This window comes from Engraulis encrasicolus, chromosome 3 (genome assembly GCF_034702125.1).
Source record: "Engraulis encrasicolus isolate BLACKSEA-1 chromosome 3, IST_EnEncr_1.0, whole genome shotgun sequence".
NCBI lineage: Eukaryota > Metazoa > Chordata > Actinopteri > Clupeiformes > Engraulidae > Engraulis > Engraulis encrasicolus.
Window position 1 is genome coordinate 15,831,114 of NC_085859.1, and position 20,653 is coordinate 15,851,766.

The 20,653-nt window shown below is 45.7% G+C and overlaps 1 protein-coding gene across 1 annotated transcript in view; it reads right to left on the reverse strand.

Moving 5' to 3' along the window:
• LOC134446553 (AP2-associated protein kinase 1-like) overlaps window positions 1-20,653 on the reverse strand; it is a 71,289-nt gene that overhangs the window by 19,004 nt on the left and 31,632 nt on the right. The window contains exons 2-10 of the mRNA XM_063195917.1: window positions 19,773-19,905; window positions 19,135-19,238; window positions 16,296-16,375; window positions 15,616-15,776; window positions 13,887-14,089; window positions 9,860-10,621; window positions 8,465-8,646; window positions 7,267-7,466; window positions 6,447-6,548 (exon numbers count right to left, since the gene is read on the reverse strand). Coding sequence (XP_063051987.1) covers window positions 6,447-6,548; window positions 7,267-7,466; window positions 8,465-8,646; window positions 9,860-10,621; window positions 13,887-14,089; window positions 15,616-15,776; window positions 16,296-16,375; window positions 19,135-19,238; window positions 19,773-19,905 — 1,927 coding nt within the window. The remainder of the gene's footprint in view (window positions 1-6,446; window positions 6,549-7,266; window positions 7,467-8,464; window positions 8,647-9,859; window positions 10,622-13,886; window positions 14,090-15,615; window positions 15,777-16,295; window positions 16,376-19,134; window positions 19,239-19,772; window positions 19,906-20,653) is intronic.

Genomic DNA, 20,653 nt, shown 5'->3' on the forward strand with positions numbered 1-20,653 from the left:
CAATTCCCATTCCCGTATCTGTAAGTCGCTTTGGGTAAAAAAAAGTCAGTTACGTGTAGTGTAATAATGTAATAACTAAATGAGAATTGAAGTGGATTTACTGCATTCAGCTGTAGAAGTTAAAATCTAAAACTCACTGATTCCTTCCCTTCCTAATTTCATATCCATAACCTGTAAAAGCCCCAAATACCGTAAAAGCTACTGCTTTCGTAGGGTTTCTCGTGTTTTGGAAGGAGAAGGAGAATTAATGGTCTCAGACTGTGCCCCATGCCCCAGACATGCCCCATGCGTGTTAAGTGGGTCTGTGCTTGAGACGGGGGGGAAACTTCGGCTGGTCAGACGGAGGGATGGACATATGCTGTGTCTGGCGTCATACTTACTACAGGCCAAGCCAGCTGATATGGGGGAATGAGAGAGCAGGAGGGCTGACGGGGAGGGGTGGAGCAGAGTGGAGCAGAGTGGAGCGTAGTGGGGTAGAGGGCAGGACAGGGTGGTGGTGGTGGTGGTGATGGTAGTGGAGAAGGTAGACCTGACGTCCGTGCCTCTGCCTCTCTCGGAGAGTTTTGCTCGGTGCGTTATTCCAAAGGAGTGATTCAGGATGGAGAAAGTGTCACCAACAAAGAGGAGCTGGATGCAATTCAGAGAAACAGTATTAGAAAGTCAAAAATAAAGAAAAGCCTAAGACCCACTTTGTCTCAGGCTTTTTTTTTATTTTCGCTTTTTTTTTAAATCAAGTTTCTCTGAATTACATCCAGCTCCTGTGTGTGACTCCTTCTTCTCTTTCCTGAATCACTTCTTCTCCTCGGTGGTGATGGCAGTGGGTCATGGGAGGGTCATGGTTCATGGGGCCATGGCTCATGTCAAGCAATGGCGCAGCAGATCTGGTGCTTTGACCCTTTCACTGGGGTGAAGAGAGTTCAAAAGGTCAGCAGCAGAACCACCAAAGAGGTCAGCAGCAACATCACCCAAACAAAACTCATGTGGACCATGTGGAATGTTGTTCTGTATATTTCCTGTGCACTTTGTATTTGCTTGTGATGTTGGCTTGATTATGTCCTCTTTTGAAAGTCGCTTTGGTTATAAAGCGTCTGCCAAAGGCAATGTAATGTAATGTAATGTAATAGATCTGGATACGACATGGCCGTCTGACACACACCCAGCCCAGCTCATTATTGGAATTCTCCCCCAGGGAACATCAGTTCTCGTCTGATGGGACAGTCTAAGACAGCTGAATGTGAAGATTGCGCACATCCCAGGAAAAGGTGCAGGACAAAGGCGGACTATAATCCTGGAGTGAGGAGTACGCACACTTAAAATCCTTTTTTCTTTGTCATTTTATTCCATGGCAGGATAGGATGACGGTTTGATTGTTTAATACAGTACATCACAAAAGTGAGTACACCCCTCACAGTTTTGCAGATTTTTGAGTATATCTTTTCATAGGAAAGCATTACAGAAATTTAACTTTGACACAATGATTAGTGACCTTTTAACAAAATATTTAACTGCTTAAATTTCTTGTTCACTCTGACAAAAACAAAATACAGCCATTAATGTTTGAACCCCAGATTAAAATCCGGTAGAGAAGGGGTTATGTTGGCTCGAATCTTCTCGAAATGAAAAGGGATGACAAGGGAGGTCATCAGTGTGCGTTTCAACCTTTCTTTGCATTGAACTATGACTACTGAGGCAGATCATGATATTCTCCATAGGATTACATTCAAATCTCACACCAATCTATTTAAGCCAGGTGCACACTCAAAATTTTGAAGTTCAATGCAAAGAAAGGTTCAAACGCACACCGCTGACCTCCCTTTTAATCCCTTTTCATTTCGAGACGATCCGGATTTTAATCTGGGGTGTACACACTTTTGTGAGTACATGTTCAAACATTAATGGCTGTATTTAGTTTTTTAACGAGTGAACAGGAAATTTAAGTGTTTAAGTATGTTGTTAAAAGGTCACTAATCATTGTGTCAAAGTGACATTTCTGTAATGCTTTCCTATGAAAAGATATACACACAAATCTGCAAAAACTGTGAGTACTCACTTTCGTGATATACTGTAACAAAGAAAATAGGATTTTAAGTGTGCATTCTCCTCACTAAAGTTACAGTGTAAGACGGAGGCAGTGACTAGACTAGTAGATACTATATAGGGAATGGGAGCAGTTATGGTGTGCTCTTTTTGCAGTCAGAGCTAAGGACCATGCCATCATGTCTGCTAAGACTCTGAACATAAATTGGTTGTTTGCAACTGTATCTTGTGAATAGTCTGGGCATAATAGTGCACAGTATGGTGGAAAATAACATCGATTTCAACAACACTTCACAGTGTCATGACAAATGCTGTAAAAGTGCAACATGTTCTAGAATTTACTTCAACTGTCCAGATCCTTCTTGGATGATTAACTGCAGATCCGCTGTGGTTCAACATTTGTGTACGCTACTACCCAGACACTGAGCTCCGATTGCAAACAAAATCCACCATTAGATATCCACAGTTACAGATACTTGAGGTACTCGCGTGGAGTTTAGCCACACAGTGCTCAGAGGATACAAAGGTCTGTCCAAAGGCCACAGTGAGAAAGGTGATACAAATAAAACAGAACATTTTAAAGGGGACAGGCCACTGTATGCTCAATAGGCTCACCTGAGGCGCACTGCGCTGTCTGCACAGAGTGTGAATGTGTGTGTGTGTGTGTGTGTGTGTGTGTGTGTGAATGTGTGTGTGTGTGAGTGTGTGTGTGTGTGTGTGTGTGTGTGTGTGTGTGTGTGTGTGTGTGTGTGTGTGTGTGTGTGTGTGTGTGTGTGTGTGTGTGTGTGTGTGTGTGTACATCGTCTAGATAGGATTACCCTGGCCTAGCCCAGCTTACGCAAGACCTGCGTCTCATTTTGATCTCCTGCAGTCCCAAGACACTGGCGTCTGAAAGCCCTCTGTGACACTCGACAAACCCCCTCCATTTGCAGCGCAGCGCGAGGACAATTGAGAGGCTGCCATTGTCGTCAAGTGGGTGGGTCAACCTATTCCTTCCTGCTTGCCAATCACTGTGAGTGCTTTCCAATATGCGGACTACAGTCTTCAGCCTGCGCTTGTGACCTGGCATTTTGCTGACGCCTCCCCTCCTTGCTGACAGACTAGCCACAACAAAGTTTTGGGGGACTGTTATTCATTCACAATCCCGATTGCAAATGAGAAAATGACATTAGAATTTGTTTTTTTTTGCAAGATTTTGAAATACAATTCTGTTGCCAGTGATGTCATTACGAGGCCACAAGCAGGCGAGTCAGCAAGGGAGGACGGGGAGACACACATTAGAAATAACCCGCTGTGACGGTTTGCCAAGTTCATGCCCCAAAGCCCCGCCCACCTACAGTAGGATAGCCCATCAAATCAGCCGGAACATTCCGATTCCGAGCTGGAGTGCACAATCTAATTAAGGAGAACAAACCAGATTCTCTTAAACACTTAGTGGTTTCTTTTGCCTTAAGACATGTAAAAGTTTTTATCTTTTATATGAGATTCCGTGCCGGTCATGCAACAAGTCATATATTGGGGAGACAGGGAGGACATTCAACATAAGAAAAAATGAGCATAAAAAAGAGTGTGAAAAGGAAACAGAACAAAGACATACAAGAGCAATAAAGGAGAGAGCCACACAGGAGAACCTCAAATCAGCCATAACTGACCACTGTAGGAGGGAAAATCACATCATGGACTGGGACAAGGCAAAAGTCATACAGCAAGAGAACAACAGATACCACCGCTGGATTAAGGAGTCCATGGAGATCAGAAAGCGTAGCCCAAGTACCATGAACAGGGATGAGGGGGCATACATGCTCTCACACACCTGGACCACCATCCTAAGAGGACAACTCTAACAGCAGGAGGTGTGACCAACCTGTCATTATTGACAGGGAGGTCACACCTCCACAACAACATCAGCTGTTTTTAAAGCACGTCACGCATCAACATCACAGTGACCCTCTGATGAAGACGGAAGTGACACCGTCGAAACATGTCAGGTAAAAGATAAAAACTTTTACATGTCTTAAGGCAAAAGAAACCACTAAGTGTTTAAGTTAAACAGTTAGACATAATGAACTTAATTCATATGATAAACCAGATTCTCTTTTGTCTTTTCCACATGTCATGTTGCTTGGCAACAAGAGAGTGTTTGGACTGTGTGCCTAGCCTGATGTCCTCTCTAGGCCCGTGACATGTGTATGGTAGTGTATGGTGGTGTGTGCGTGGCGTGGCGTGGCGTGGCGTGGCATTGTGTTGTGTTGTGTGTTGTTCTTCTGACCGCACACTAATGCGATGGGTATGGATGAGGCCATGTGATGATGTGGTGTTTAAGTGTCATTGTAATAATAACCCGATTATGCTGGATACATGACACGAGAAATCAGTTTATTAGACAATAACCTACCTGTGCAAATCGGATTTCTCATAAACCGATCACGGCATTAAACCAGTTATGAAAACTGTTTATTCAGTTTACATGAGCGCTCGAATAAACCGGTAACTCCAAAAACCTGATCATAAACGGCTTATTGATGCTCATATAAACTACTGATGCTATATATTAATTTGGACATTTGTGCCATTTAGTCATAGTGTCACGATTGTCTTTACAGAATTTTAAGGGGTGACATGGTTCATATAATGTCAAAAAATACCTTAAAAAGGTGCACAGTGTAGGATTGTGGGCAGAGTAGGTATAAATAGCTAAAAGCAATACACAGTGCACCTATAAATCAAGTTAGCAAAACATTTTCCCCCAGTATATAATCAAAGGACAGAGACGGACACAAAGGAAACCCACAAGCTGTTGCAAGAGTTAGATGAGGACAGAAAAAAAACTTCTTGACAGTATTACCCTGATACATGAGAATACGTATCTGAACCTGTGTCATCGTTCAGGAATGATGTCATTAGGGTAATGGCTCGTTCTTTTGAAACTCGATTGTCGGAAACTCCGGGCTGTGCCTCGGAAAAGTGCAAAAGAATGGGTACTCAAATCGGGGTTCCAAAACACAAACTCGGAGCGCTTCTGTGTACTCCGAGTTTGTTTAACATTAGTGTTGTCAGACGTTTGAATTGTCCCCAGCTCCAATAGAAGGCATTTACAACGGTTGTCGGTAGAACAACCTCGGATCTACCGACGGCAGAGTTTCAAAAGAATGAGCCGTAACACAGGGAGGCTAAGTTACATGGTGCACCTGCGGAGGGGAAAGTGGAGGAGATGACCTGGTCTAACCAGGCAGGAGCAGATGGAGAAGAGAGGGGGGGGGGGGCATATCTATGGCATCAGAGGAGAGGGGTGGTAACCAAAGACAAGGAGGAACTGTGGAATGAAAGGGGGTCTCAGGAGAGAGAGAGAGAGAGAGAGAGAGAGAGAGAGAGAGAGAGAGAGAGAGAGAGAGAGAGAGAGAAAGAAAGAAAGAAAGAAAGAAAGAAAGAAAGAAAGAAAGAAAGAAAGAAAGAAAGAAAGAAAGAGAGAGAGAGAGAGAGGGCATGAGATCATGAGATAGAAAGAGAGGGGCGAATATTCGGTATCACTTGGGTGTTAAAAATGATCTACTAGTATTGGCAGAGGACGCGCTCAACTTCTTGGAAAACCGAAAAGCTTTTGGGTGCGAGATAAAAAACGTCAACTTAAGGAAGAAGAAATCCGCACTCACAAACTGCGTCTCATTATTTATTTATATTACCACCATGTCCAAAAAGCAAACGCGTTTCGGCTAACAAGCCTTCATCAGTGCGTGGTACCTGATGATCTACGGCCATTGAAAACATTGGCATCGGACCATAGCAATGAACATGAACTGAGAGAGTACTAATAGGACATTCAAGTTCAAGGAAAACGGGTCCAAGGCTGCCCAGCTGGACAGCGCAGGTGTGTGTGTGCCTGTGTGTGTGTGTGTGTGCCTGTGTGTGTGCGTGTGTGTGTGTGTGTGTGCCTGGTGTGTGTGTGTGGTATGATCAGGGGAAAACAACAGGCCAAGGACATTACATATACTTTGATGTTTTATGAGATACTACTACTACTACACGTGTGGAAGAGCAGCACCACATTCCTGTCATGTCACCAAGGCAACCAGGTCAGAGGTCATGGAGGGGGGCAGCTGTGACGGGCGGCCATGTCTAGTCATCACCTCATGGCCTCATGAGGCATGCCAGACATGGAGTGGACTGGTGTGTGCGTGTGTGTGCGCGTGCGTGTGCGCGTGCGTGTGTGTGTGCGTGTGTGTGTGTGGTGTGTGTGTGTGTGTGAAGAAAAAGAAAAGTCCATAGCAATGAACGGGGGGGTGGGGGGGAGCGATTTGTAACGCCAATATCATGTGTGCTTGCCTTGCACATCTCCCACCTTTCTAACAAGCCGTCGCCAATATGGCCGCCAATGGAGGGACTTATACAGACAGATTTTGTTAGGCTCTTACCTGTGGTTGGTGGGAATCCCTTGGTGGGTGCCTGGGTATTGGGAACAGACTGCAGGCCCGCCAGGAGGCTTTCAGAGGAGTTCGGCCTCTCCACAGGCTTGCCTGAGACAGAGAGGGTCACAATACACAGAGCTTTTCAATATACACTACAACCTACAATGCACCTCTACACCCATTAATCAATATCCATTTTCAAGTTCAATTACCTGAGAAGGTTGCAATGAAGACACTAAAATGGCTATCAAATCAAACTTTTTAACTCAGCAATATACGTAATATATCCTGTATATAGATTTTTTTAAGACATCTACTCTACATAGTTTGCAAAAAATGGCACTAAATGCCTATTAATTTCATTTCATTTTTCAACTCTGGGCATGACTGTGCAATTATGTATAGCCATAGCTCAAGAGAGCAAGTAAGCAACTGCTTGTGCTGCCTAGCATTAATGCATTCCAAACATTATTATTTGTATCAGAGGCTTACAGTACAATACTATACTAATGAGCTGGGCACACTGGAAGCCTGAAGGCATTATACTTCTGTAATTCCCTGGTATGGACATTTTCTGGCATTGAAGACATGTCGTTGAAGGAGAACTACGGAAAGTTTCGACATGCAGTTGTATTGCACACACAATCCCTGATTTAGGCTTATTTAAAAATGGATTGAAACATCTGGACAATATCATCTCAAGAGTTATTGCTTGTGTTGCATTATCACTACTATTTGATATTGTTGTTAATCTAACAATTATGTTGATCTGCATGTTTTGTATGAATTGTACTATATAAATACAGTAAATAGTATTATAATTTACCATCAGCGAGCTTGGCAAAGTCCTTGTTGAGCAGCTCCTCTGCTGTGAGCTTGGAGAAGTTGTCATCTCCGAAGGGGTTCCAGCCGGGCTGCGCTCCAACGGCCGTGGGAGGGGGGGCAGCGGGGGTGCTGCCGTCCGATACCTGGTACACGCTCTGCTGGGAGGAGCGCGGGGAGCCCGAGGGTGTGGTGCTGGCAGACCTGCAGAACAGAGATCACACACACACACAGATGCAGTCACACGCAATGCTACGCCTGCGACCCGGGTTCGATTCTGGCCAGGGTCATTTTCCCATTTCCCCATCTGTCTCTCCCCTACTCGTTTCCGGTCTGTCTCTCCTGTCAAGGCTCTAAATTAACACCAGCCAACTCGCCAAATGCTGATAAAATATCAGTTTGGTTGGTAGAAAAGACCAACTTCCTAGCCACTTCGACCTAGCCTGATAAACCAGCCTAAATGTGAGACTGGATGCGTAATTTAGTCTGGACCCGATGAACGACACATTGTTGATGAGAACAGCCCGTTGTTTTTCACACCATGCCTGTGCCTATAGGCCGGCACTCTGACCAATTAGCGCCATCTTTCTCGTCTATGTCCTTTCCCAACGTTGTGAGCTTCGTCGCCACTCCCTCAAATCCCTGACAGCTTTGATTCAAAACAAATTCAAAACAAATCTATGCGTTGTGATTGGTTTGCCAGACTCAGTGGCACAGTGTTCAAAATATTCGACCGATGCAAGGCTAGACGACCACTCGCAGCCGAAAAATGTCGACGTCCAGCGAGTGGCGCTGGTTTACTAGGCTAACTTTGACCCATTGGTGAGTGTGTGTTTGGCAAGTAAGATCAGACTCTACTAGCCATTTTGGCTGGTATTGAGAAATGTTGATTAAGAGCCCTGCTCACGGTCATACTGCAAAATAAATGTGTAATGGCCATAAAAATATTATCTAAACCAGGGGTTCCCAACCTTTTCCAACGTGGGGCCCACTCGAAATTGTCACAAATGTTCAGGGCCCACTTCTGACCCAATAAAGAATAAAACTCAAATAAATCAATAGCAACACACACCAAAATATGATTATAATTTGTAGAAAATGTTTTCAAGGCCCACTTGGAATACCTTCAAGGCCCACCAGTGGGTACCAGCCCATAGGTAGAAAATCACTGATCTAAAAATAAATAAACGGGAGCGTCTCACTTGGACTTGTTGAGGCCGGCCTCTGCGGCGGCGGCCTGGAGCAGCTGGGTGGACTTGCTGACGGGCACGCCGAACACGGCGCTGTGGGTCACGTCACTCAGGATGCGCCGGTGGCCCGACTTGGGCGCCGTCTTGGGAGAGGAGGGGGGCGTCAGAGAGCCTACCTTGTGGAGCCCACGTCCCTACGGAGGAGAAGGGGGAGAAGCAAAGAGAATAAAATAAAAAGAGAGGGAAAGAAAAGAGAACAGTAAGGCATACTGAGTTTACAATGGCAAGCGCGATAAAAGAAAATACAAATTGAGAAGCCAAAGTTAATTTTGGAATAATCAATCAATGCCGAGAGAACAAGCACAATCGCTGGGGTAGAGAGGCGAGTCATCGATCAGACCCAAAGCGGAGAATTGATTCGTACGAGACAGACAAAAATCGTTCAGAAGCAGAGATAGTCACCAGCACCCAGTATCCATCACAGACATAGCTTTAGAGAGAAAGTGAAAGTAAAATACCACCGAACAGACAATCGTGAAAGCATGTACGGCAAAGAAGTAGTTTAAAACAATATCTAATTAACCCCTATCTTCCTCCAGAAAACACCCAGCAAAAGTTTGTCAGTGATGCTCCATCTCCGTCCCAAAGCACCCATTAAAAAAACACATTTCGCACGTTAAGTCTGATCAGTATCTGTGTAATTACATTTCTCATAATGTGCTTAAACAGGTATGTTCTGCTATATGAATGCCATACAAAGAGAGAGTAATAACTGATGCTGCGAACGATAGGTGAAAAAAATGTGTAAAAGAAGATTAAGAGCCATGGGGTTTTGTTCTGTTTAGCAGATGTCCCTATAAAATGTCAATGGAAATGGAGGTGCTATATTCATTTCATTAGATCTGGCAGGCAGGCAGGCAGGCAGGCAGGCAGGCAGGCAGGCCGACAAAACAGGCATCAGGCTGCACATTAAAAAGTCAGCGAGAGATGTGCAGCTAGGGGCAGGGGAGAGAGAGAGAGAGAGAGAGAGAGAGAGAGAGAGAGAGAGAGAGAGAGAGGGAGAGGGAGAGAGGGAGACAGGGAGACAGAGAGACAGAGAGAGAGGGAGAGAGAGAGAGAGAGAGACGCACAGACAGAGAAAGAGAGAGAGAGAGAGAGAGAAAGAAAGAAAGAAAGAAAGAAAGACAGACAGACAGACAGACAGACAGACAGACAGACAGAGAGAGCAAGAGAGAGACAGACATACAGAAAGAGAGAGAGAGAGAGAGAGAGACAGAACGATCGAGTTAAGAGAGTTGCGGCGTTGAGAAAAGGTCAGGCGGAGCCGGCGGTGAGGTGGTGTGCATGATTCGGAAGAGGGGGGGTTGAGTTTGTTTGGGAAGGTTGGACGGTCGAGCTTTACAGTACCATCGTGTCAAGGTCTTCTAGCTGCTCGGGGGGTGGGGAGGGGGAGGGTGATGGTGATGGTGATGGCGTCGGGGTGAGAGAGCGGCTGGCTGTTGAGTTGGCTGATGGGTAGGGGAGTTGAAGGTGAGGATGAGGATGAGGATGAGGATGCTGCTGCAACGGAGCCACTGGGGCAATGGGCCTCGCTCTGTACTGCGTAGACACAGGCGCAGGAGCAGGTGCAGGAGCAGGCGCAGGAGCAGGAGTAGATGAAGGCACGGCTGTAGATGCAGGCACGGCCGCAGGCGATGGATACTCCGGCTGCTGCTGCTGCTGTTGTATGGGATGCTGAACGTGCTGCTGCTGCTGTTGCACATGCTGATGATGCTGTGCACGCAGTTGGTGCTGATGCTGCTGCGCGTGCTGCTGCTGCTGCTGTGCGTGATGCTGTTGAACATGCTGACTCTGCATTTGCTGCTGATGCTGTGGAGGATGCTGATGCTGCTGGCGATGCTGTGCATGGTGTACATGTTGCTGATATTGTTGTTGCTGCTGCTGCCTTTGCTGCCTATGTTGAACATGCTGCTGATGCTGCAGATACTGGTCCTGATGCTGCGGATGCTGTACATGATGTTGAACATGCAGCTGCTGTTGTTGTTGTTGTTGTTGCTGCAGATACGGGTTGTAGTGCAGTTGCTGTGGAAACCGTTGCTGTGGAGGATGCTGCTGCTGGTGCTGGTGCTGATGCTGAGGCTGCACATACGGAGTCGGCACCTGCTGACGCTGCAACAAGTGACAGGTATTGATCTGCTGTCCCCGACCCGGACTGTGTGTCACCCTGTGAGGTGTGGTTTGGTGTTGTGTTATGCTGTGTTGTTGTGGCTCTCTGCTCTGCTCAGTGGTGTTTGAACAGGCTCAAGTGGACGCTTAAAGCTGCTGTTGTTGTTAATTAAGCAATGTGCACACACATGCACATACCCATGCACGTTTGCACACACAAACATATTTGTGCACAACCTCAGGCACGCACGCACGCATGCAGACACCTCCTCTAGCTCCTCCTGCTGTACAATTCTTCTTCCTTATGATGTACTAAACATGTAAAACATTGCAATATCATTTCAGTGGTGAACACACACAATTTCGACAAAAGCCCAAATGAGGCCCTTTGAGAGAGCTGTGCAATAATTGTTTCCCGATGTCGTTATAAAACCATTAGGAGAGATGCGACATCATAATAATGGTGTAGTCATCCACGGGCTATTGTCAAGTCTTAATACACAACGCAGACAAAACAAGCAAAGAGCAACTATGACCCGAATCTGTCAAAAATCGCTCATGTATTTTCTAGCTGTACAATAATTGCTTCGACAAAAGGCGTTAGAAAGTCATTAAGAAGAGCTAAATAATAAACTGTGTCTGTTCATCCACAGGCCATTAGTCCTAATATACAGTAATGTGTCCACAACATGAAGACAAAACAAAAAGAAAATGGCTTTTAAAAATAGCTGGCCTAGTCATCCACGAAGCTTTGTAATCATTAAATGTGACTATAATGTGCTAAACCCCCACTCCAAATAAAGCAAGCACAAAACAATTATGTCCGAGGCTCATAAACATAACCCATGTATTGTCTCTGCTTAAGACCTGGAAATCAAGGCATATTTAGTAGGGGTGGTACGGTTCACAAAATTCACGGTTCGGTTCATATCACGGTGTCAAGGTCACGGTTTTCGGTTCTCTACGGTTCTTTTTTTCAGTTCATGATAAATGGTGCACTGGGAATATTAAACAATATTTATATAACTGCAGTTACAAAGTGATGATTTTTTTGGACAGTACATGAATTGCGGTTTGCCACGGATTGCACGGTTCGGTTCGGTATGTGTGTGAATTGTACGGTTTCGGTTTTCGGTGCGGTTTGTGCCATCCCTAATATTTAGCAAAGCATAGTCCCTTTCAAGCGTTCCATTTAACATGCTTAATCTGGCTAATGAGAGATTTCCTATACTGTCCTAATGGTGGTAGCAGGGCAGAGGACAGATGTTCCGATTACTTGCTAACGCTATATTGCCAGGTTTACGTAACAGTGTTTCCCACAGAGTAGCGTTGTATGGTGCTAAGGGCTCTGATCATACAGCGTCGACGACCCTAACCCCCTGAGTGTAAAGCGGGCCATTATGCTCATACTGTGTAACTTGCAGTATGCTAGAGGAAGAACTGTACTACGATTCCTGTTAAAATCAACAGCCCTAGTGGAGCGACCAGCAGAGATGAACAAGGGAGAAAGACTGAAGCCAAATCCATAGTAGTGACTCACTCTAACATAATGCGTATGAAATAGTTCATGCTATTGTATTGACTCACTAATAGTACATAATCTAACACTGTGTGGTCCGGTTCTCGATTCTGATTGGCTGATAGCTGTGGTCAATCGAGCGTAAACCTACACCTTCCACCTGAAAATTCTATGCGCGTCTAAATTAGACCCAGCGCATCTACATCGGTAATGAGAATATGTGCAGTTGGGGTATGTGTTCATCGCCTCTTGCTGAGTTTTTGTAGAGAAGTGTGTTTTCTGGCAGCGCAACCCACACACGCACGCCGAGTAACGTTGCCGGGGTAACGGCAATCACTTCCTCAACTTGTCAACTCATCGCGGAAGAAATTTATTGTCATTAAAGCGTCTTTAAAGAAATTTGGTCAGTGATTAAGTGTAACAGTGTTAGATAAGCAATAAGCCACTTGAGTCCGTGGGTTATGCTCTATTGATAACGGGCAAGGGGACGTTTACGGCACTCCGCTTCGTGTCGTGCCCCACTCCCCTTGGCCGTTATCAATCGAGCATAACCCACGGCCTCTCCTGGCGTATTGCTTAAGTGAAGGCATTTTACTTTTGAACAGACAGGCAACTGGTACTGTGCTTGAACACAGGCTATCATATCGGCCTCATAGTAAAGGGGATCCATATGTCGAAGTGAAAAAAGACCATTTAGCCCAACCATAAAAATATCCATGCACTGAGGAATGAACATCTAAGCTAAAAAAAAAAATCATAATTTATGTCGAAGTAGAAGCAAAGAACATGTTGAAAGCCGAAGAGCATGTTGAATGCCAATGTATAGGGCAGCCAGAATGGTGCCTTCATCATGAAGAAAGGAGAGTTGTTGGTATTTTCCCAATATGTAAATTTACTTCTGGTGGCTCACTGAATGGAAGATTGTGTCCTCCTTGGATTAGGGAACTAACACAAACCCCTGGCAGAGCGCAAATAGAGCACAGTTCCTGCCAAACCAGCTCAAGACAACGCCAACACCACAGCTAACTAGGCTAAATAGACAGATGCCATCTTATCTCATAAAAGCAATATAATCATAGGGTCCATCCAAAAATATTGATCTGAAAATAAAAAAAGCATAATTAAACGTATAACACAGAATATTGATCAGTTTTGCTCCGTAATACACAGTGGCCCCTCCTCGACCCCTCTAGTACAGTCTTCTGGTTCAAAATAAAAAATACTAGACACCCTACCCGAGACAAAACACTTAACAAAATGTTCAAAGAAATGAATGGGGGGCGATTCGTAACGCCACAATGGAATGTGCTTGCACATCTCCCACTTTTTCCAGAAAAAGAGCCAATTGTCTACTGAGCAGTGCAATATAGAGAAATAGCTAGCCCGAAATAACTGCCCCAAGGTGTGGCCAAGATGGCCGCCAAGGGGAGGGGCTTCTAGAGACGGACGTTGACTGTACCCAAAANTACTGAATCAAACCAAGATAACGCAAAACACACCCACTCAATGCAAAAGTGTGTGCTCAAGTTGGGTCTCCTAAAGGGGCGTTGTCCCCTACTTCTTCTTCTCTTTTTGAGGTGTTTGCGCAAGACGTGCGCTACCACCATCTACAGCGCTAAGGGGACTTCATTGATTCTCAACCTCAGGACTCCGAAGGTCTCCTAACCGAAGGCGTTCACCCGACATAAAGTGGATACCGGAAAAGGAACAAAATGACGCTTCTTGTTAGATCCACCTTCTTTGCTGTACCTGCTGTTGGTGTGGTGAGAAGAAGGCGGCTGCCGGGTTCTGTTTGGCAAACAGCTGGGCGGTGGCCTGTGATGGCGAGGGCGTGGTCTGCACCGGTACTGGAACGGCATTGGCTGACTGCTGAGCTGCTACGGGCACCTGCTGAGGCTGCGGCTTGTGTGGTTGGGCGACGGGAGTGGGAGGGCCTGCATTCATATTCACACCTAAGCCAACCAGAACAAAATATGCAGGTTATGCATATAACTCTGTCGGTCAGGAACTAAACACAACATTTTACACAATAGAACACTATTTTCTTTTCAGCTGAACACATGAAGGGTACTATTAGATATTTCCTAACATTTAATTGCTTAGCTAATCTCAATGATCAAACTACTGATGAATGAATTATAGATGTGGCATACAGAAGTAGTCATTTAGCAGTGACCAACACTTCAATCTGACATGATGGTAGTGCGTTTCTATTTGACTTGAACAGTAGCAAGTGATTTTGAAGACACCCAGCAGTGAGTTAAATTATACACAACTGCACATAATATTAACACACATGAAATAACTCGGCAGCAGCAACATCACAGTACAAATTAAATGTCTTAAAAGATACGTAAAAGGTTATGCCTTTTTGAGATAACTGCATTTCATAGGTCAATTAATCTGTGATCTTACAGCACACACCCTACTTGTCTGTAATAATAATAAATAAAAGCCAATTGGATATACAATAGCCTGTATAATTGACAGCTTTGTGCAGATGTGTAGAATGAGCAGAGGGGGACATTCCTATGACACGTCTAGCTCATTAAGCCGCGTTTAAGAGGTCCCCAACATGCCGACAAATTGCACCGCTGGGATGACTAATCTGATGGAGCTGAAGGACCAACAGGTCAATAATGCATGACTGGCCAGGGGGGAGAGGTCTCAGGGAAGAAGGGAGGATGGGAGGGATGGATGGAGGGATAGAGGGAAGGGGAGAGGAGGACAAAAGATGATTTGAGGTTGAGTAAGAGAGAGTGACCGTGTGTGAGAGAGAGTGACCGTGTGTGAGAGAGAGTGAGGGAGAGGGAGAGAAGAGGTGTAGCTGGACATTGAGGGAGAGAGAGAGTGAGAGAGTGAGAGAGAGAGAGAAGAGGGCTAGAGAGAGAGAGGATGGGGGGAGTGAGAGGGAGGGAGGAACAGAGGGGACAAAAAGGATTTAAAAAAAGATAACTTTCAAAATGGAGAGGAAAAGACATGATGCAGAGAAAGGAAGCAGAGCAGTGAAAGACTGAATGAGTGAAAAGGAAACGTAAAGGGATGCAGCAGGAAAAGGGAAGTGCTGGACTTGACGGGGTTAACAGAGACCCAGCCTTGAAAACAGCCATGCTTTTCATCAGACACTAACACCTGCACTGGGCACACAGCCGAGGTCATTGTGTGACCGTGCCAAATGAGGAGGAGAGAGGGGACACAGATGATTAGAGGAAGGGAAAGAGAGAAGGAGAGAAAGAGAGAAAGAGAGAAGGAGAGAGAGAGAGAGAGAGAGAGACAGAGACAGAGACAGAGACAGAGACAGAGACAGAGACAGAGACAGATAGACAGAGATGGAGACAAACAGAGACAGAGAAGCAGAGAGAGAGAGAGTGAGAGAGAGTGTGAGAGAAAGAGAGAAAGAAAGAGAGAGAGAGAGAAGGAGAGAGAGAGAGTGTATGAGAGAGAGAGCGATAGAGAGTAAATAAAGGGAGGGGCTTACTGATGGGTTGGGGTGCTCCAGGCGCCGCATTGGCTCGTTTGCGGGGCGTGAGGGCAGGCTGGATGGGGAGGATGCCCGTGATTGGCTGGGCAGCCTGCCCAGCTTTGGGGCGTTGCCGTGGAGCAATGGAGGTTTCTGTGGTGGGTGTGGGGTCTGTGAGCCTGCAGGGAGGACACAGGAGCAAAAAAAGTGTTAAGAAAGGTTGTTAATCGTTGGTTATTCTACAGTGTTACCAAATCATCTTGTCAGTGCAAATGCTATGTATGTTTAAGGTCAACTAGCAGAGTGTGGCGTTGAACGTTAATAAACCTCCCTCCCTCATACAGTATCAGTAGCGTTGAGCTATCGGACTGGTCCTTTAGTTCAGTGGTATCCTGCTGTGCCTCTCATACCTGAACCAATGCGTTGACTATGAGGTGAAGACTTCCAGACCACCAGGGGGCAGACTGTGCAGGAGCACCTCAGTTACACATGTACCCCACTGACATGAGGGTGCCTCTGTTGATCAATTTGTGGTGCTCGGTTTTCATTCTGTGGTGCTGTGCCACAGAATGGTTTACCATGTATGGGAAACACTGGGTGACCTACTGTTATTTAGGTACTGGGTATTGGTTCCAGCCTCTAAAGCAATGTTAGGAGAGGTTCGTCCACTTCGTACTTTTTTAAATGATCCAACTCACCTGGCTTTGGTCTGACTTTTCTTTGCGACGGCTTCGCTGGCTTTGATTGGCTCTGGGAGTTTCGCAGGTAATGGGGCATTCTGGAAGGTGAAACACACAAGTTAAGTGAGGAGAGACTAACAACAAAAGACATTTTCCAGGGGGGTACACTAAGAACATGGTTATGTGAAAAAACAGGGGTGTGTTTCTCAAGCGCGTAGTTGCTAGCTGGTTAGCAACTTGGGTAGTTACCAATGGGAAATTGAATTGCAAACAACAAAGTAGCTAATACAGTTAGCAACTATGGTTATGCAGACATCATTTAGTTAACAAAATGAGGACTCCAGGCTCTTCTATTAGGTGGTTTACCTCCACCACAAGGTTAACATAACCTGGTTTACTATTGAAACAGCTTCTTAGCATATCCCCCTGTGGCCCCGCTTGTGGAATCCTTGCGTGCCGCTAACCCCACCCACTTTTCCCCACCCCACTTCATGGCCCCAACATAGTGGGAATAGAAATATGCTTCAGCAGCGACCAGTGACCTCATGCTGGTAAAATATTAAATAAGTCAATTTTGGGCTCTTAGAATAATAATTATGCACTGCTGAGTTCCACATTTTGAACAGCATGCACAAGCACACTAACAACAAAGCATCTATTGCTCCTCTGTGGAGGACTGGAGCCTGAAATGAGACCACTAGCAAGGGAGTGCCTCTCTAAAAGGGAGAGAAGAGAGAGCGAAGGAGAGAGAGGGAGAGAGAGGGAGAGAGACAGAGAGAGAGAGAGAGAGAGAGAGAGAGAGAGAGATAGAGAGAGAGAGAGAGATAGAGAGAGAGAAGGCGGAAGAAAAGAGAGGACCAGTGTGTGTGTGTGTGTGTGTGTGTGTGTGTGTGTGTGTGTGTGTGTGTGTGTGTGCGTGCGCGTAAGTGCGTGCGTGCGTGCGTGCGTGTGTGTGTGCGCACGTGCACGCGCGTAAGTGTCAGTGTGCCAGCTGGCAGAGACTAAAGCCATTCTGCTCCTCTGTGTAATTATGCGGGCCATTTGCAGCCGGGTAGAGAGCAGAGTAGAGCAGAGACGAGACGCTGGGCACAGGCAGCGATGAATTAAACATGACAGCAATCGAGATCCGGGGGTGCAGGAATGCAAGTAAAACCAGCAACACAACAAAACCACACTGAAGCCATTGATGATGAGGATGAGGAGGATGAGGAGGCTCAATCAACTGGGACTTACAGTAGCAAGTGGACGAGCGGTGAACTCATTAAGACAGCTGAGAGAATGATTATGAGACGCATGCTTATGGAACATGCTGATGTATCTGTGTGTGAGAGACTGAGAACGAGAGAGAGGGAGAGGGTGAGGGCCAGGAAGGGAAACAGGGAAAGAAGACAGAGAGAGAGAGAGAGAGAGAGAGAGAGAGAGAGAGAGAGAGAGAGAGAGAGAGAGAGAGAGAGAGAGAGAGAGCAAGAGAGAGAGAGAGAGAGAGAGAGAGAGAGAGAGAGAGAGAGCAAGAGAGAGGGCAAGACAGAGTGCGCGAGAGAGAGAGCGAGAGAGGGAGAGAGCATGAGAGAGGGCAAGACAGAGTGCGCGAGAGAGAGAGCGAGAGACAGAGAGAGACAGAGAGAGACAGAGAGAGACAGAGAGAGACACAGAGAGAGAGAAAAAGCGAGAGCAAGGGGGGTAGAGGAAGTCAGAAAGAAAGTAAAAGATAGAGCAGGACAGATGTGGAGATAGAGTTCCAGAAAAACAGATGAAGGTGAGAAAAGAGACGTGGAGTGTGTGTGTGTGTGCACGCGTGTATGTGTGTGTGTGCGTGTGTGTGTGTGTAGGAGAGAAAATGTGAAGAATGAGAACAAGAGCCTAAAATAGAGAAACAAAATGGTGGGGTCTGTGTGCTGATGCTGTACAGGGGTTGGACAAAATAACTGAGACCCCTGTCATTTTAGTGTGGGAAGTTTCATGGCTCAAGTGGACCAGCCTGTTGGCCAATCTTCATTAATGGCACATTGCACCAGTAAAGTGAAGTGTGCAGGTTCTTTAGCAGGGTAAGAGCACAGTTAGTTTTGCTCAAAATGTTGCAATGCACACAACATTATGGGTGACATGTCAGAGTTCAAAAAGGAGAAATTCTTGGTACGTGTGTAACTGTTGCATCTTTGACCAAGACAGCAAGTCTTTGTGATGTATCAAGAGCCACAGTACCCAAGGTAATGTCTGCATACCACCAAGAAGGATGAACCACATCCAACTGGATTAACTGTGGACGCAAGAGGAACAAAATGACACTAAAATGACACGTGTCTCAGTTATTTTGTCCACCCCCTGTATGTGTGATGGCTGTGGGTAAGTCTGCAGTAACACTGTTATGCTGTGTTTGGGTGCGGCTCTCAATGGATTAACACGTTTCTGAAGTAGCAGGTCTGCAGAGGGAGGGACAAGCAGGCAGGCAGGCAGACAGACAGGCAGACTCATAGACAAGAAGACGAACACACAAATCAACAGACAAACAGACAGCGAAGCAGACAGATAGACAGACAGGCAAGGAAGCAGACAGACAGGCAGACAGATAGACCGAAGGACAGGCAAACAGACTCATAGACAGGCCAGCAGGCAGGCCAACAGACAGATAGACAGACAAATGGGTAAACATACAGAGGAACAGACCAGACAGACAGACAGACGGACAGACAGACAGACAGACAGACAGACAGACAGACAGACAGACAGACGAGTAAACAGACAGTTAGACAGACAGACAGTCAGACAGAGCAGGACAGAAAGACAGACAGACAGACAGAGACACAAACAATACAACATAACAGAACAGAACAACAGACAGACCCAGAGACAGACTCACATTCACGTTCCGCACGGGACACTCCCGTCGTGCCAGCTTGAAGGCGAAGTGGGACACTTGGTATATATCAGGTCTCGTTTCAGGGTCAGGCTCCAGCATATATCCTGATGAGGGACACAAGAGAAGGAAGAGGTTTCAGTACATCAGTGTTTCCCAAAGGGGTACCCCTTGGTCCTCAAATACCCAGAAAAGAGAAGAAGAGAAAAGACAGAAGAGAGGAAAGAGGGGAGGGGAGAGGGTGGAGGGGTTGAGAGAAAACTAGGGAATGGAGTAAAGCAAAGTGTATTTCAACAGAATGCAAACAAAAGTATGATTCTACACAGCTGAGTGGAGAAATGATGTGATGATGTAGTCACGAATTGGAGTAGTGATGGTATGTGTCCATGTACGTGCATGCGTGCGTGTACAGACTGACAGTGATTGGGGCAGACTTTCGGATGAGACAGTGCATGTGTGAAAAGTATGGTTCTGCACAGCTGAGAAGAGTAAGGATGGCATGATGGTGTGTATTCACGTGCGTGCGTGCGCGCGTGATTGGGGCAGACTTACGGATGAGGCAGTGCATGTCGTGTGAATAGTATGATTCTGCATGATGGTGTGTATTCACGTGCGTGCATGCGTGATTGGGGCAGACTTACGGATGAGGCAGTGCATGTCGTGTGAATAGCGCGAATTGTCTGGGATGGTGAAGCTGCCGTCGCAGATGGCCACCGAGCTCTCTCCGAAGGGCAGCGTGAAGTAGCACAGCTTGTACAGCAGGCACCCCAATGCCTACACAGAACCAAACACACACACACAGTTTGCAATTACACACGGTAACACTTTATTTTGGGGATACATCTATTAGCACTAATACATACAATGTTCCTGTATAAGTAACTTGTAAGGCATGTACAAAGCAAAATCAAACATTTGTCAGGCATGTATTCGCAAATGTCTTGTTCATGCACAATAAGGGATTTATTACCAATTTAACCTTAGTAAGGACCTAGTAGGCCTTAGCATTTGCTTAGTACATGCCTCACAAGTTACTTATGCAGGCATTAACATTGTATGTATTAGTGCTAATAGATGTATCCCTAAAATAAAGTGTTACCTTACACACACTACAAGTTAATATCTACAGTTTTACTTTCACGTACAGCACATTACCTGTACAGTTAGCTGATGCTTTTACGCAAAGTGACTTATTATGTGTGGTTAGTTAGGAGCCCTGCTCAAAGGCACTTCAGCCATGGAAGACATGGCATTTGAACCAGCGATCATTCGACTCCTAGACCGTAACCCTAGCCATTAGCCCAAGGCCTGATATTTATCCACACATTTGATTAAATGGTGTAGTAGATTTGAACAATTAAACACATTGCTTTGAATTTCCACATTCATGGTTGCTGGCAATATTTCCCTTTCCGAATGTGCATTTCAAATACATCTTTAAAACATAACACTTCAAAGTATCCTCATAATAGCAAAGACACAGAGTTTTATTCAGTCTAGCAAGAACATATGAAATCTATTT